Consider the following 15,985-nt stretch of genomic DNA (forward strand, 5'->3'; position numbering starts at 1 on the left):
ATAGTCAATAATATTGTAATAACTATATATGGCATCAGGTGAATGTAAGACTTTTTGGGGGTGGTCACTATGTAAGTTATAGAAATGTTAAACTACTATGCTGTACATATGAAACTAATATAATATTAAATGTCAGCTGTAATAAATTTTTTTTTAAATAAAAAGACCCCCCCAAAAAAGAAATGATAATGCAGAGATGAGGGCGTGTAAGGGCTCACGTAGGTTTCATTTGTTTTGCTTTTGCATTTGATGTAAATACTTAGTTACTTAAGGCAACATTTTTACAGGAAAAGAAAGGGCTCTTTAGAAAGGAAAGTGTGAGATTGAGGATTTTATATAGAAGATACTTTGAGGAGACCAAAGCAGGGGGAGGAGAAATGAAAAGTGACTAAGATTTTCTCTCCTCTTCTCCCTCTAGCCTTGACACCTGAAACTTGACTCTGGATGTGTCCTGAGGAAGGGTGTAAAATCAGGAGGGTGATGCAAGTGTGGGGGAAGCACTGGCCTGACAAAAGCGAGAGGATGGATATATATCAGGCAATGTGAGACTGTCCACATGTGTTTGCCCTGGATGCTCATTTTTAGTCAATGTCTGGATGAGCAAAAGTCAATGACAAGCCGTGTCATGAAGGCCATGACCCCCAGGCTGAATCTGATAATTGCTTGCCAGCCACTTCTTTGGCAGTAGTTCTCTCCAAGACTGAGAAAGGAGTCTCTGACTGTCTTCCTCTCTTTAGGCCCAGTGCAGGAATATGAGCTGCTGCTTCAGGTGGCCTATAGAGATTCCAAGGAGAAAAGAGACTTGAATTTTCACAAGCTTTTGAAGCTTCTATCATCACGGTTACATGGGCCAATAAAGATTATCAGAGCAAAGGCGACCACATGTAAGTCAGCTCTCTGAGGACTGGGAGTGGAAATGGGAGAGGTGGGTGTATTTAAATGAATAAATGTTTTATTTCTTCTTCATGCTACATGTCCATTGCAGGTTGCAGAGGGACTGAGTTTGTGGTGGTCATTTGGAATCCAAGGCTGATGAGGCAGACACTGTCTAATAAATGTACCCATTCTGAGCAAACTCCCCCCTCCCCCCCAAAAAATGGAGCACTGGAGAGTTTGACATGGGTAGTTGAATTATGTAACTTGGAGGTAACATATACTAATTCTGTTCATAACTTATTGATCAGACCTGGTTTCATGACCCCACCGAACCTCAGGGAGCCAGGATATGCAATCCTGGAAGAGAGCAAGAAATATTTGGCCAACAGCACTAATGATCACAATGGCAGGATTCAAAGAAAAATGATTTGTCTAAAGCAAGGGTTTTCAAAGTGTGGTGCCCAGTCCAGCGGTAGCAGCAGCATCAGGGTTTTATCCCTTTAGCTTTCGGTAAGAAATACTTGGTTCAGATTCTAGGTCAAAGCCAAGAATCAGAACTTAGAACTCAGCAGTAGTCAATTTATTAACCGGACCCCATAAGATCAAGCTCTGTTTTTCATACAGACTGTGGCAATGAGAATGGGGTTCTACGGTGTGCCTGTGAAGATGGCTATACCTGGTTTCCTCCCTCATGCCTTGATCCCCGGAAATGCTACCTTCGCACGGCTGGATCACTCCAGAGCTGTGACTGTTATCTCAACAACCTCACCCAGAGTGTCAATTTCTGTGAGAGAACAAGTAAGCACACAAGGATACGAGGAGGGGAGCTCTAGGTTGGGGCCCCTGCCACCCTAGCATGTGACAGAGAGAGGACTCTAGCTCTTTGCCCATGTGTTTCTTTATGCCTCCCTGGGCAGAGCTAGTGTTTGCAGAGAGATTGAAGGGCAGTAATGACAAACCCCTGAATGCTTGGCTAAACACAATGAGAGCTTCACAAGTACAGAAAATACAGAGGTGCAAGTTGATGTTTGGGCACCACTTCAAACCTTGAGGCGCATCCAGCTCAGCTCAGCAATCCTATATTTCTTTTGCAATTTAGAAAGATTCACTGATATCTCAAGTAGGAGAACTGCTTGAGTAAATACAACTTTTCTTCTCATCTTCTTTTCACCTCTTTTGCCAACATCGATTTCCAGAAAAGAGAAGTCTAGAGGTATTAAAGCAAGGAGGAATACATAGTGATTATATTAAAAGTAATGCCCTAAGTTGCCAACGAATATGTGTATTGATGCAATACCAAAACAGAACAAAATTTGAAAGCCTAGGATAGGAAACTGGCGGAAGTTGAAGGAACTACTGTTGACTTAGGTTTATGTTCAGTGGATGATGATGTGAGAGAAATGATATGGGTTCCAGGGCCTCAAGCTCTGGATTTTGGTAGAGCTGAGCAAAGAGCGAGGGAGGACCTGAAATAGCCTAGCTTTCCTGAGTATCTTTGGCTAGCCTTCCTAGGACCACAACAATTTGGGTTAAGGCAACATGCATTTATTAAGCATCATCTTTATACCCAGATCTGGGACAAATTCTGGGAGGTTGCAATGAAGCATTTCTTTTGCTATCAATGAATTAGTAGGTTATGTGGGGAGGTGAGGATGTTAATATAAGAAAGAGGACAATGTAATTTCTTCAACAGTGTTGATGAAAGTCTACCTTTTTGAAAGGCCGTCCATGTCTGATCATCTTTCAGAAATACAGGGATGGATCCAACAGGGATTTCATTCATAAGAGGCTTCCGAAAGCAGAGCGAAGACATACATACATAACGTGTTCACAGATAGATGTTTAGGTACAAGTGGCTTTAAGGGAAATATGGATAAAGTCCTGCAGGAATTTAGAGGAGGCAAAGACTCTATATCTGGGGATCGGGGAAGGCCTTGGAGAGGAAGCTCATTTGATTAGGCCCTAAATAATGGATAAATAGGATTTGTCCATATGGAGATTGGGAATCACCTGTCGCAGCATAGAAAAACATCAGCGATGGGTAAGCAAAAGGTTATGTTGGAGTTAGCAAGTAGTAATATTTTTGTTTTGAAAAAATTTTAATGGGGACAATGTTTAAGATCAATGCCTAGATGGGGACATATTTCAGTATTAAGTGACTATCTTTAAAACCACATATGAGTGGCCAGACATTTACCCACTTATACGGATGTCTTAATTACCAGCACTGTCCCTTTGTGTTTGAAAACCACAATTGAAAATTCTGGTTGTATGCTTTTTATATTATTTTAGATGAACATTCATTATAAAGATAAATTGAAATACTATCGAATGTGTGGGCTCCAAATTATACTTCTGTAATTTTATGCTATAATAAAATCAAGTGAGTAATTTTTGTATTTATAAGTGTTCTCTTATTTTCCATAGAAGTTTGGGGCACTTTCAAAATTAATGAAAGATTTACAAAAGACCTTTTGAACTCATCTTCTGCTATATACTCCAAATATACCACTGGAATTGAAATTCAGGTAAGCAACTTTTCCTTATTATATAAGAAATTGTTGGCTAAATAGAAGTTGTTTTTAATTCAACATGGTTATTTAACACATATTCGGAATTATTCATTTTCAGTGGTTATTACATAGTAGTTAATCACTCTGCCCACAACTGACGTACTTTGAACATTTTCTTCCTAGGAGAGTTTAGCAGTTGAATCCTCGTTTCTTTTGTATTCAGTTTTGCTCGCTTATTTGGGTAATGTTATGCTAAGGCTTCTTGATTATTTTCTGTTTTTTATTTGCCAAAAGAAATTTTCATGATCTAAGCTCAATTATCAGCATCTGGAATTGGTTCCATAAAGAAACCTCTCTTGTTAGAGGCTAAAGAGTGTTACTGAGCAAAATTCTGGACTTCGTAATGAAGTCACATAAAACTTGATCAGTGTGCCACCGCCTAGGGTGATGGTTCAGGTGTGGTTCTAACTGAAGACATGCACAAATATTTTACAGACAGATTCAGTTCAAATATCTGTAAAAAATAATGGCTTATTTTTGGAAAGGAGAAAATAGACTTTGGGTGAATTTATTATATTATCTGGCACTGAATTTATGCTCTATTCCAAGCAGTAGATTATTCATTCTTTATTAGCAACCTCGAAAATAAGTTGTGTGTGTGTACATTCTAAATTGTCATTTCAATAATATTTCTATAATGTGCAACTACCTTATCCTGTGTCTTTTTCCTTTGTTCGGTGTTTCTGTTTATTTATTGTCTGCATCCAGTTTTTGCTCAAATGTATCTTGGTGCAAGAGCAAAGATCAACATATTACCCTATGGTTTTTTGTTTTTGTTTTTGTTTTTGTTTCTGTAAGCTTAAAGAAGCGTACAGAAGAATTCAAGGTTTTGAGTCAGTTCATGTCACCCAATTTCGGTAAGTAACACAATGCCCTTAGAAGGGCATCTCCAGATTTGCACACCAGTCCTGCAGAATGCCTAGTGCTGTTGCCAAGTACCTTTGAGAGAAAATAGGTCAGAACTGGTCTTTGTAGTAGAATTCTTGCAAAACTGGACAGAAATCTGTGATGCTTTCAAGTCTTTAGAGGAAAGCCTTTATTCTCACTTAAATGAGTTTAGGAACTTAAATATTGAATGGTATTCTCGAAGCTCTAGAGAGACTAGGATTGGAAATGCCCAGTAGTAGGACAGAACTTGGAAGGAAGCAGGAGGTCCTATACAGGGAAGGGTAAGGGGTGGGAGTGAGGGTGGGGGTAGAGGAAAGGATTTTCTTTGATAATCACAGTGGAGTATGAGTTTGTTTAATTGGGAGCCAGAAGGGAGGATAAAATATCATATTTTGTGTAGATGCCATGTATGTGTCATAATTAAAAATCTCATAGCCATTGTCTACAGCAAATAAGGAGATATTTAGTAAATTATCCTTTTGTTTATACTTTAATTCCAAAAGTTATTTAGTGAGTTAGCCACATGTACATTGATTACCAACTATTTATAGTTAGCTTAATATAGGAAGTGGCTTAGAGGTCAGAGAACTTGATTTACATAATTTTTTCACAGTTAACATGAACAACAGCTATACAAAATTTTCAACAGCATTCGCTACAAATATTTTGTCCTGGACATTATCCTCTAGTCATCTCATATCCTTATAATGTCTTTATAATCAAGGCCCACAAGTATAATTTTCTTTAAAAACATCACCTTTTTTTCTTGTATCACCGTCTATATAATCATTTTCTTTTTTGACTTTGCTATCGTTGAATTCGGATACAAAATTGAAACTCAGCCACAGTAATTTTTGTATTCGATATTCATACTTTTCTTTTCTGTGGTCTTGATTTTCTGTTTATATTTCTAATGTATATTCCATTGTGTATATCTTATAAGCTGTCTCCAACAATTTGCAGATAAAATCACAAATAAAATATAACTATGTAGGTTATACTCTTTATATATATGATTTATTGTAAATCTTACTCTCTCACTTTCTTAATTTACTTATCTGTCGAACAGTACTGTTAATACTTGTGGAACCTGATTTGACCTCATTAAACTAAATTAAATAATAGGTCGGAAAATACATTGTAAAGAATACAAAAGGGCTATATCGACATAAAGACATAAAAGGGTATTTGGATTTATTTATACATTATGAGTGGTAATTCAATGTAGTGATTAAGAATTTGAGTTTTGGAGCATCAGAGATTATTCTAATCTATCAATTAAAAAACAATAATTTTCTGACCCAACTTTTTTTTTGGGACTCAGCTCCCTTATCTACAAAATCAGAATAATACAGTGTTTACCTCATGGATTTAGTGCAGAATTAAGTTAATAATACATGTAATTTTACTCACTTTCATGTCTTCAAACACCATCTGTTTGTTTATGGTTTCAAAATGTATTACTTGAGATTGGCCTCTCTCTTAAACTTCAGACCCAAATATCTAACTGCCTATTAATGTCTCCACTTGATTATCTCGCAGGCATGTCAAATGTAATGTGTCCAAAATGAGGGTCTCCTCCTCATAACCTTAAATCTACTTTCCCACTGTCTCGACCATCTCATTTACAGCAATATCATTTTTTCTAGCTGTACAGACCCAAACCTTAAAGTCATCTTTTAACTCTTTATTGAGGTATAATTTACACATAGTGCTATGCTCAAAGTTTAAGCGTACAGTTTTAAAAACTCTGACAAATGCCACTTTCAAGCCACTTTCAAGACAGAACATTTCCATCATCCCCAAAATTCCCTTGTGCCCCTTTACAGCCAGCCAATCTCCATGCCCACCTTTACCTCCATACCAGACATAAACACTGATCTTATTCCTATCACCATAGGTTAGTTTTGACTATTCTAGAACTTCATGTAAATGGAATCATCAAATGTGTAGCTCTTTGTGTGTCTGGCTTCTTTCTGTCAGCATAATATCTTTGAGATTCACTCTTGTTTTTCTGAGTATCAGTGGTTCTTTCTTTTTATTGCCAAGTAATAATCCCTTGTATGAATATACTACAACTTGTTTTTCCATTCCTTGCTATTATTCTTAACTGGTTTCTTTCTCCCATACCTGAAACCTGCTCCATTAACAATTCTTATGGCTCAGTCTTCAAATACAACCTGAATCTGACCACTTTTCCCACATGCACTGCTACTCGACTCATTCAAGCCACCACCATCTCTTTTCTAACTAGTTTTTCTCCTTCTGTGGTTGCCTACCTTCAGTCTATTTTCTACACAGCAGCCAGAGTGATCATCTTAAACAATAAAACCGATCACTCCACTGACTTTTAAGAAAGAATAAAACCTTTTAATAAACAATAAAATTCATACTCTAAGGCCCTCTGTGATCTGGTTCCGGGCTACTTCTCTAATATCATCTCCTACCCATCTCCCTCTTGCTCATTTAACTTTAGTAGTGCCAGTCTTTATACTCAAATAGATTTTCTTCGACTCAATTTGTTTTCACCTGGGATACTTAAAACCCACACTGAAACCTTTAGGCATTGAGAAGCAACTCCAATTCTTGACCTGACATCTAGTTGTTAAATTTGTCAAACTCATAGACATTTTCCTGCCTCAGGCCCTTCACATGTGCTGGGATGCTATGCCAATGACCAATGGTCTTTGCATCACTGTCTCTTTCTTCTTATTATTCAGACCTCAGCTGCTGAGACCCTCTGCACAAAGAAACCTTCCCTGACCAGTCTTATTTATAGTGGGCCCCATACCTACCTGCTATTCTTATCTCTGTATCTGTCTCTTGTGACACTTAACTCTCTCTTTCTCTCTCTCTCTCTTTATATATATAATTATATAAATACTTATATATGATGTTTATTTGTGATGCTTTCTCCACTAGTATGTAAGCTCCGTGAAAGCAAGGACTAAATCTGTTTGATTTATTCCTATGCACGCACAGAGGTGTCCCTGAGTGATTAAATAAATGAATCTCATTTTTCTTTCATCATAGAGATGGATGCATCACTGCTGGGTATGAAGTTGTTGGCTCCAGCAGCACATCTGAGCTGCTGTCAGCCATTGAACAGGTGGCTGAGAAGGCTAAAGCAGGCCTTCGCAAGCTGTTTTTACTAGAAGACCACTCTTTCAAAGTATTCAGGAAAGGTAATACTGGATTCCCATTCTCTGCTTAGGTTAAATGAATCCTTTAATTAGTAGATCATTTGTGTCTCCAGGAGGTAGATTGGAGCTGTTTCTGCTTCAGAATTATTCTAAGATTGACTTTTAGCAGAAATAGGCAGCTGTTTATGATGAAACTCAATTTCAGCTGACTAGTTCAGATCTTTGCTAATTGGTGACCTGATCTCCACTATGAACTTTGTGGAAGACCATTTTCACTGTAGGCTGTGATTGAAATGATTTACTGGTATACATGTTGAAATATCTCTAGGGCTGATAATATTTCTAAGTCATAATCCAAGGAAAACAAGAAAAGAAAGTATATATGCAAGTCTTTAATACTCATACAGACACACAAATACACACACACACAACACACACACACACACACACACACACACACACACACCCACCACTTCTTTTCTTCAGGTATTTTTTTCCCTTTTACTTCTTTACATTCGATCCTAAATCTCTCCTATAAAAATCTATGCTACTTCCAACAACACTTATCAACGAATATTTACTAAGCTTTTAAAGTGTCTCCGTACTTAGGACACAGCAATGGGGAAAACAAACAAAAAACACAGCTCTGTGGATCTTTGATTCAAGGCTCTTTCTCAAGCCCCAGTCATGGTAAGACTATATTATTAAGGGCCAACTAGCAGCTGATTGTGATGCGAGAAGCTTTCAAAGGGGTACAAAGTAGGCTATGTCATCCCTAAATGGCAACTGCCCATCTTTTAACCATATCATTACTGCTTCGTTCCATAGTGGCTTGAAGATTTTCTGGTTTTCTAGCATTCCCTTAAAGAGTGAAAATACTTCACCTCATACTTACTAGTTGATAGCCCACTAAAAGCAAGATTGTTGGCACAGATCAGACACTTGCAGGGAAAAGGGCCAACCTCGGAGTCGGGGGGAGGGCATCAGGAAGGAGAAAAAGATGCTGATAGGATGAAGCTGAGCATCAAAGACAAACTTCTCCTACTCTTGAATTTTGCCTGGGTATTGTCTCTGAAAATATGATTTCTAAGCACTACTCTATGGTTTATACAGAATGGCAGGATATTCAGAGACATTTTCCCTCTCTTTTTCCTCTCTTTTCCAGTCCAGTGTAACAACATTGTTTTTGGATTTGGATTTAAGAATGATGAGTATACTCTTCCCTGTAGCAGCGGCTACATTGGAAACATCACGGCCAGGTGCCAGCCCTCTGGGTGGCAGGTCATCAGGGAAACATGTGTGCTCTTTCAGCTGGAAGAACTGCAGCAGGTAAAGCATTTCTACCTTGCAGACTTGCTCTGGTTTTGAGTTTCACAGTGGGCACTTTCCAATGAGCATGGCTAAGTGGAGGGTAAAATATATCAATCTGTCTCATTGGTAAGTACAAAGAACATGAAGGTGACATGAGACCCTGGTAAACCCAGGGAGTATGGGCATGAGTAGCAGAGTCTAGGTGACAGCTGAGAAGATCAGAAAATGTCAAACTTGATGGTTTTGGTGGGAGAGGTGCTGCAGAATCAATGCTATGATAGATGGTAGAACTGCAACTACGCTGGCCTCAGAAGTCCAAAGAGCCTGGGAATCAAAGGTCCAGGTGAAAGTGTGAATCAGAAGTGATAGATTTAGTAAAAGGAGAATGTACATATGTCAGAAACTAGGGCAAGGAGTGGGTCAGCTAGAGGTGAACCATATAGAATGACATAACTGCAATGGATCTTAAGTGTCATCTGGTTTACCAAACTCCTTTTATAGTTTAGAACATGAAAGACTAAGGGGCTAATAGTAGGTCTCACTGGGTAGCAATAATGTTGAACAAGAAATATGGTCAATTGATTCCCTTCACATAATGCTCTCTTTGGAAGGTTCAAGTACATAAGACAAGGCAGATAGATGGAAGTAAATTGTGAGGAATTAGAACTCAAGTCATAGGAAAGGACTCTAAGACTAGTTCACAGACATTGTTCTGCAAATAGATCTCCATACTGAGTAGAATTTCTGTTCCAGCCAGAGACTCTGCTATTACAGTAGAGAACCTCAGAACGGTATTTGTCAAAGGACTGTGGAATGTTCAGTTCTCCTTCTCTGGACTTCCGTTTCCTCATCTGTAAACTGGGAAGAAGATTGGACCAGATGGCTTCTGGGGTTTATTCTTACCCTTGCCTTCTTTGCCTCGGTTATGGACATGGACCATGTCCATATGAAGGCATGAGGGTGAGGGCAGGCCGATCCCAGGTGCCCCAGGTAGAGAACACCATTGTTAGCTGAGAATAGCAAAAAGGAAAACACTTGAGATCTGGGTTCCTAGGTTGACTTGTTTTGACCAGAAAGGAATATTCCTTCTTGGCTGCCTTTCAAGCTAGCCCAGAGCAGATGGGAGTTTTAAGGAAGAAGTAAAACTCTAAATTCAGTGACAAAGTATAGCCAAATCCTCATGTCTGTCCCTCTATCTTCCCATCCTACAAGGATTTTTTAGCATAGTATAGTGGATATAACAAGGTGTAGTGCCAGTAGACCCTACTTTACCACTTCCTAGTTGGGTACTGTTTGGAAAGTCACTGAATCTCATTGAACATCAGTTTCTATATAATTAGGATAATTTATATGAAAATGTCTTTTAATAAATCTCATCAAGTGTCTATTTCTTTAGTTACAAAATAAAAATAACATGGCACCTCCTTCAAAGGGCGGTGTAAAGATTAAATCAACGAATCCTTGGTAAAGCATTTAGCACAGAGTAACAGCTCTGGAATACAGAAAGCACTGGATAACAGCCACTGTTACTATCATTGTTATATAATATCCTATATTATAAAGCACCATACAAATGTTAGTGATTTGTGGTCAAGAAATGTGATTTAAATTTGAAGAAACACAAGCATTTCATTGTTTTTAAAGAACTAAACCATTTTTATTCCTAGAATTTCAATGTGATCGCAGGCAATGCCACCGAGGCAGCCGTGTCCTCCTTGGTGCGAAATCTTTCAGTTGTCATTCAACAAAACCCATTAATCACAGCTGGAAATCTGGCTTCGGTGGTGTCGATTCTGGGCAATGTCTCGTCCCTGTCACTGGCAAGCCATTTCAGGGTATCCAATTCAACGATGGAGGTATGATCCACCTGTGCTGGAAGGGCCCACTTTATTATTATTTTTTGTTATTTAAACAAATTTTCAATTACAGTTGACATTTAACATTATATTAGTTTCAGGCATACAGCATAGTGGATAGATATTTATATAATTTATGAAGTGACCTCCCAATAAGTCTAGTACCCACCTGGCACCATACATAATTATTATATTATTCTCTATATTTTCTATGCTGTACTTTACATCCCCATGAATATTTTATAACTGTCAATTTGTACTTCTTTTTTTTCCCCCACTTTAATTCCATGCCTTCCCTCCCCCACTTCCACCCCTGACTTATGGATGTTGCCGTTTTCCCTTTAAGAACTGGATCTCTGAAGGTGGGGCATCTCTTCCCACAGGCGCGCGCTGTGCACCCAGGGCCTGGTACACCTGGGGCCTGGCGCTCCCCGGGCCTGGCATCCCCGTCAATTTGTACTTCTTAATCCCTTCACCTTTTTCACCTAGCTTCCCAAACCCCCTCCCATCTAGCAACCATCAGTTTGTTTTTCGTATTTATGAGTTTGTTTCTGTTTTGTTTATTTTGTTTTTTAAATTCCACATATAAGTGAAATCATATGGTATTTTTCTTCCTCTGTCTGACTTATTTTCATTTAACATAGTACCCTCTAGTTTCACCCATGTTGTTGTAAATAGTAAGATTTCATTTTTTATGGCCAAGAAATAAATATTCCATTGTTGATTGATTGTGTGTGTGTGTGTGTGTGTATGTGTGTATGTGTGTATATATATATATATATATATATATATATATATATATATATATATATATATATATATATATATATATATATATATATACCACAACTTCTTTATCCAATTGATTGTCGATGAACACTTTCCATATCTTGGCTATTATAAATAATGCTGCAATAAACATAAATTAGATTTTGGATTTCTTCAGATAAATACCCACCTGTGGGATTGCTGGGTCATATGGTAGTTTTATTTTTAACTTTTGAGGACCCTCCATACTGTTTTCCATAGTGGCTGCACCAATTTGTAATCCTACCAACAGCGCAAAAGGGTTTTAAAGGGCCTCCTTCAAATGCTCTATCTCATAGGAAGAATGACAAAAAGCTGAGTTGATTGAGAACTATTGAAAAAGACCAAAGAGCTATGTAACAGTGTGTGTGAGCTTTATTGCTTCCTCTGCAGTATACAAGGAACTCATGGGATCAATTATGTGAGTTCATAACAACAGGAAGCGGCCTCTAGGCAGGCTGGCTCAGCAGCACCTGGCTGAGAGGCAGGAATGAGCCTCTGCACCGGATGATACTGTATGGCAAAGATGCCAACTTTTTAATATCTGTTTGCCATCTGCAGTTGTTCTTTCCTGGGACCGTAAACTCTGACTTAAGTAGTGTATATTTTAAGGACTCACTTTTTTTGACTAGGAAATTTATGCTTTGGTTTAGATATTTAAAAATTAACTTAAAAATTACACAAATGAGACTAGGTCGCTAAAAGGAATGCAAATAAGCAAAAAGAAAAATAAATGATTTGCCATCTGGTCACCCTAGAATAGCCGCTGCTTATATTTTAGGTATTACCTCAGTGCCTGGAAGAATAGGCATGACACATGTAGCAGGTGCTCAATAAGTATGTGTTAAATATCCTTCCAAACATTTCAGATGTATGCATTTTATATTACAGTAGATAATATTTTGCAAAATATGATTATATAATGTATAATGTTACACAACCACACAATTACGCTTAACTATATAAGGCAACCATTATGTCAGAAATGACATTAAATATGAATAAGTTAAATTCCCTGAATCAAAGAAAAGATGCTCAGATTTTTTTTTAAGTTGTTTGTTTGCAAGAGACGATTAAAACAAAATGACACAAAAAGTCTGAAAATTAAAGAGCAAAAATGGAGCAGACAAACACAGACCAAGAGAAGGCAGAGTTTCCTGGAGGCAGTAGAAGAAATGAGCTGTGGGATCCTGGGCCAGAAGCCACAGAGGGCTGTTAGGGAAAGACTCGGCCAGAGTGACAGCCACTTGCAGTAGAATGCCTGGGAACCAGAGCCTTAAGCAAGAGAGAGGGTCATGAGGGAGAAAGTCATGAGGGGCAATTTTCAAGGACTTGTTTGGGAAAAGAATCTCTTAAATTAAGACTGACCCTTAAAACCCACAATAATTCAATATTTCCTTGTCGCTTGGGTCCAATTTTTATGGATTTAACTTTATATTCTCCTCTAGTAAACAAAAACCATAAATACACGTGAATTAAAACTTGAACGTCCATGACATGAATTTAGAACTTGGGTTGCTAGCAAAACATAGCATGAGAAAGCAGTTAAAAGTAATGTCACGCTCTTTGAGCTACAGACTGAGTAGTAATGCAGTCATGTTTGCCATCTCAGGAGAAAGGAAATGCACACTGCTGCAGGCCAATTACAGGATTCTTTCTCATCCATGCTGAAACCCTGGAGTACACATGAATGCTCTCAGGCGATCACCCTGAAACTTCTATGATTCTGCTGACGCAAGTTCTTAATTCAAAGCTTCCACTTGCAGAGCAACTGAGCTGAATTTCACTGACCAGTTTTAATGTGATCCTCAATTGAGCCAGTTCTCAGGGCAATTTTCCTATACTTGGTACCAATGACGATCCACTGTTATTACTCTTACCAGCTTACTTAAAATGCAAACTGATTCTCATCCTTGTATTTCAGGATGTCATCGATATAGCTGACCATATCCTTAATTTATCAGCAGTAACCAATTGGACAATATTACTACAGGAAGAAAAGCATGCCGGCTCACGGTTACTGGAGACACTGGAAAACATCAGTGCTCTGGTACCTCCAACAGCTCTGCCTCTGAATTTTTCTCAGGAATTCATTAACTGGAAAGGGATTCAAGTGTCCAATAGCCAACATAAGACAGGTTACAGCTATCAGACTGAAATATTCCCCCCAAATACCTTCACTCCCATCAGAGCCCATGTGTTAATTGGGTCAGACCAATTCCAGGGGTCCCTTCCAGAAACCATTATCAGCATGGCCTCATTGACCCTGGGGAATGTTCTACCCATTACCCCAGATGGAAATGCTCAGGTCAATGGGCCTGTGATATCTACGATTATTCAGAACTATTCTGTAAATGAAATTCTCCTGATTTTTTCCAAGATAGAGTTAAACCTGAGCCAACCTCGTTGTGTGTTTTGGGATTTTAGTCATTTGCAATGGAACGATGCAGGCTGCCATCTAGTGAATGAGACTCCAGACACGGTGATGTGCCGGTGTACTCACCTGACCTCCTTCTCTATGCTGATGTCACCCTTTATCCCCCCTGCCATCATTCCTGTTGTGAAATGGATCACCTTTGTGGGACTGGGCATCTCTATCGGAAGTCTCATCTTATACCTGATCATTGAGGCTCTGTTTTGGAAGCAGGTTAAGAAAAGTCAAACCTCTCACACACGTCATATTTGTATGGTGAACATAGCTCTGTGCCTCTTGATTGCTGATGTTTGGTTTATCGTTGCTGCCACTGTGGACACCACGGTAAACTCTTCTGGAATCTGCATAGCTGCAGTGTTCTTTACACACTTTTTCTACCTTTCCTTGTTCTTTTGGATGCTCATGCTTGGCATCCTGCTGGCTTATCGGATTGTCCTCGTGTTTCATCACATGGCCATGCCTTTGATGATGGCCGTCGGGTTCTGCCTGGGCTATGGGTGTCCTCTCATTATATCTGTCATCACCGTTGCAGCCACACAACCTAGCAACGGCTACATAAGGAAAGATGTGTGTTGGCTTAACTGGTCCAATGGGAGCAAACCCCTCTTGGCCTTCGCTGTTCCTGCACTGACTATTGTGGCTGTGAATATGGTTGTGGTGCTCTTAGTTCTCACAAAGCTCTGGAGGCCCGCTGTTGGAGAAAGCCTAAGTCAGGACAACAAAGCCACTGTCATCCGCATGGGGAAGAGCCTCCTCATTCTGACCCCTCTGCTGGGGCTCACCTGGGGCTTTGGCATAGGAACAATGGTGGACAGCCAGAATCTGGCGTGGCATGTTATTTTTGCATTGCTCAATGCATTCCAGGTGAGAACAATAAGAATAAACTATTATATTGTCAGGTAATTGGGATAATTTTAGAGAACTGATGTTGGTATGACTACTCTAGCAGCTATCTCATCTCTCTGCCTTCAAGGCCAAAATTTCCTGGCAACTGTGAGAGCGAAAAAAAAACAAAAAAACAAAAACAAAACCCAAAAAAGCACACACATTTTCTCAACAGTTATTCTCATACCGAAGCAAGATATTAGACTTTTTCAGTAATCCATCCCAGAATTTTAAATCTGTTAGAGTTCACATAGCTAACGTTAATCCCTCTTGCTGCTGACTCAGTCCTCCTTCCCTTGTGTAGACCTCTGTAAAAGCACACCGGGAAAGAGAAATAAATCAACAATAATTGTTGACTCTGAATAGTGCAAAAAAAGTCCCTAGAGTGCAATAGAGTAGAAGCTGGCAAACTGTGGCCAGTACTGTTTTTGTAAATAAAGTTTTATTAGGACAGAGCCACACCCATTCATTTACGTATGGTCTGTGACTGCTTTTATTTTACACCAGCAGAGTTGAGCAGTTGCAACAGAAATGGTATGACCCTCAAAACCTAAAATATTTACTATCTGGCCATTTACAGAAAAAGTTTGCTGACTCCTGCTGCAAAGAATGGGTTTTACATGCCATAGTCAGGGAGTGTTCAGAGACTAGATGGACAAAGTAATCCTCAGGTTTTGATGAATCTGGAAGAGAGCCTTCAATCCTGGTTCAACGACAATTTGCTGGGCCACCTATGAACGATGAGTCAGGGAAGCAGTGGTTAAACCTTTGAGCTCAGGAATTAAATAAGTCTGGGTTTAAATATGTTATGTTATCCACTGTTTGATCTCTAACAAATTACTTAATCTCAATCCTTCAATTCTCTCATCTGTTAGATGGGGATATTATTATCTATATCGTAGAGTAAGTATGAGGATTAAATGAGATAATTTAGCACTTAACTCAGTGCCTGGTATGTAGTAAATGCTCAGTAGGTGTCTCCTAAAAGCAGCTGGTTCTCCACCCACTTCAGCCTACCGAGGAACATTTAGGTGGTAGTATAGATGGCAATCATGGATGGCATGCACATAATGGGGACAAATTTAGGGAGTGTCTGTTGTGAATAGGCTGGTGGTGATATGCTGCCTGAACAGGCACCGACAGGGTATTCTGACTGGGAGGAGAATTTCAAGGTCCAAGAAAACATCTGCCAATAGTTCCCCAAGGGCTGGA

General features: G+C 39.0%; 1 protein-coding gene across 2 annotated transcripts in view; it reads left to right on the forward strand.

The window, feature by feature from the left end:
- The window catches only part of ADGRF1 (adhesion G protein-coupled receptor F1), a 35,382-nt gene that overhangs the window by 12,673 nt on the left and 6,724 nt on the right, over positions 1-15,985 (forward strand). Inside the window, exons 5-12 of one of the 2 annotated variants that reach the window (XM_039854416.1) lie at positions 738-884; positions 1,501-1,674; positions 3,304-3,404; positions 4,248-4,306; positions 7,371-7,522; positions 8,646-8,809; positions 10,459-10,647; positions 13,379-14,752. In XM_039854416.1, the coding sequence (XP_039710350.1) occupies positions 738-884; positions 1,501-1,674; positions 3,304-3,404; positions 4,248-4,306; positions 7,371-7,522; positions 8,646-8,809; positions 10,459-10,647; positions 13,379-14,752 (2,360 nt within the window). The remainder of the gene's footprint in view (positions 1-737; positions 885-1,500; positions 1,675-3,303; positions 3,405-4,247; positions 4,307-7,370; positions 7,523-8,645; positions 8,810-10,458; positions 10,648-13,378; positions 14,753-15,985) is intronic. The other variant, XM_039854417.1, reaches the window with a different exon arrangement.

This window comes from Pteropus medius, unplaced genomic scaffold (assembly GCF_902729225.1).
Source record: "Pteropus medius unplaced genomic scaffold, Ma_sr-lr_union100, whole genome shotgun sequence".
Taxonomy (NCBI): Eukaryota; Metazoa; Chordata; class Mammalia; order Chiroptera; family Pteropodidae; genus Pteropus; species Pteropus medius.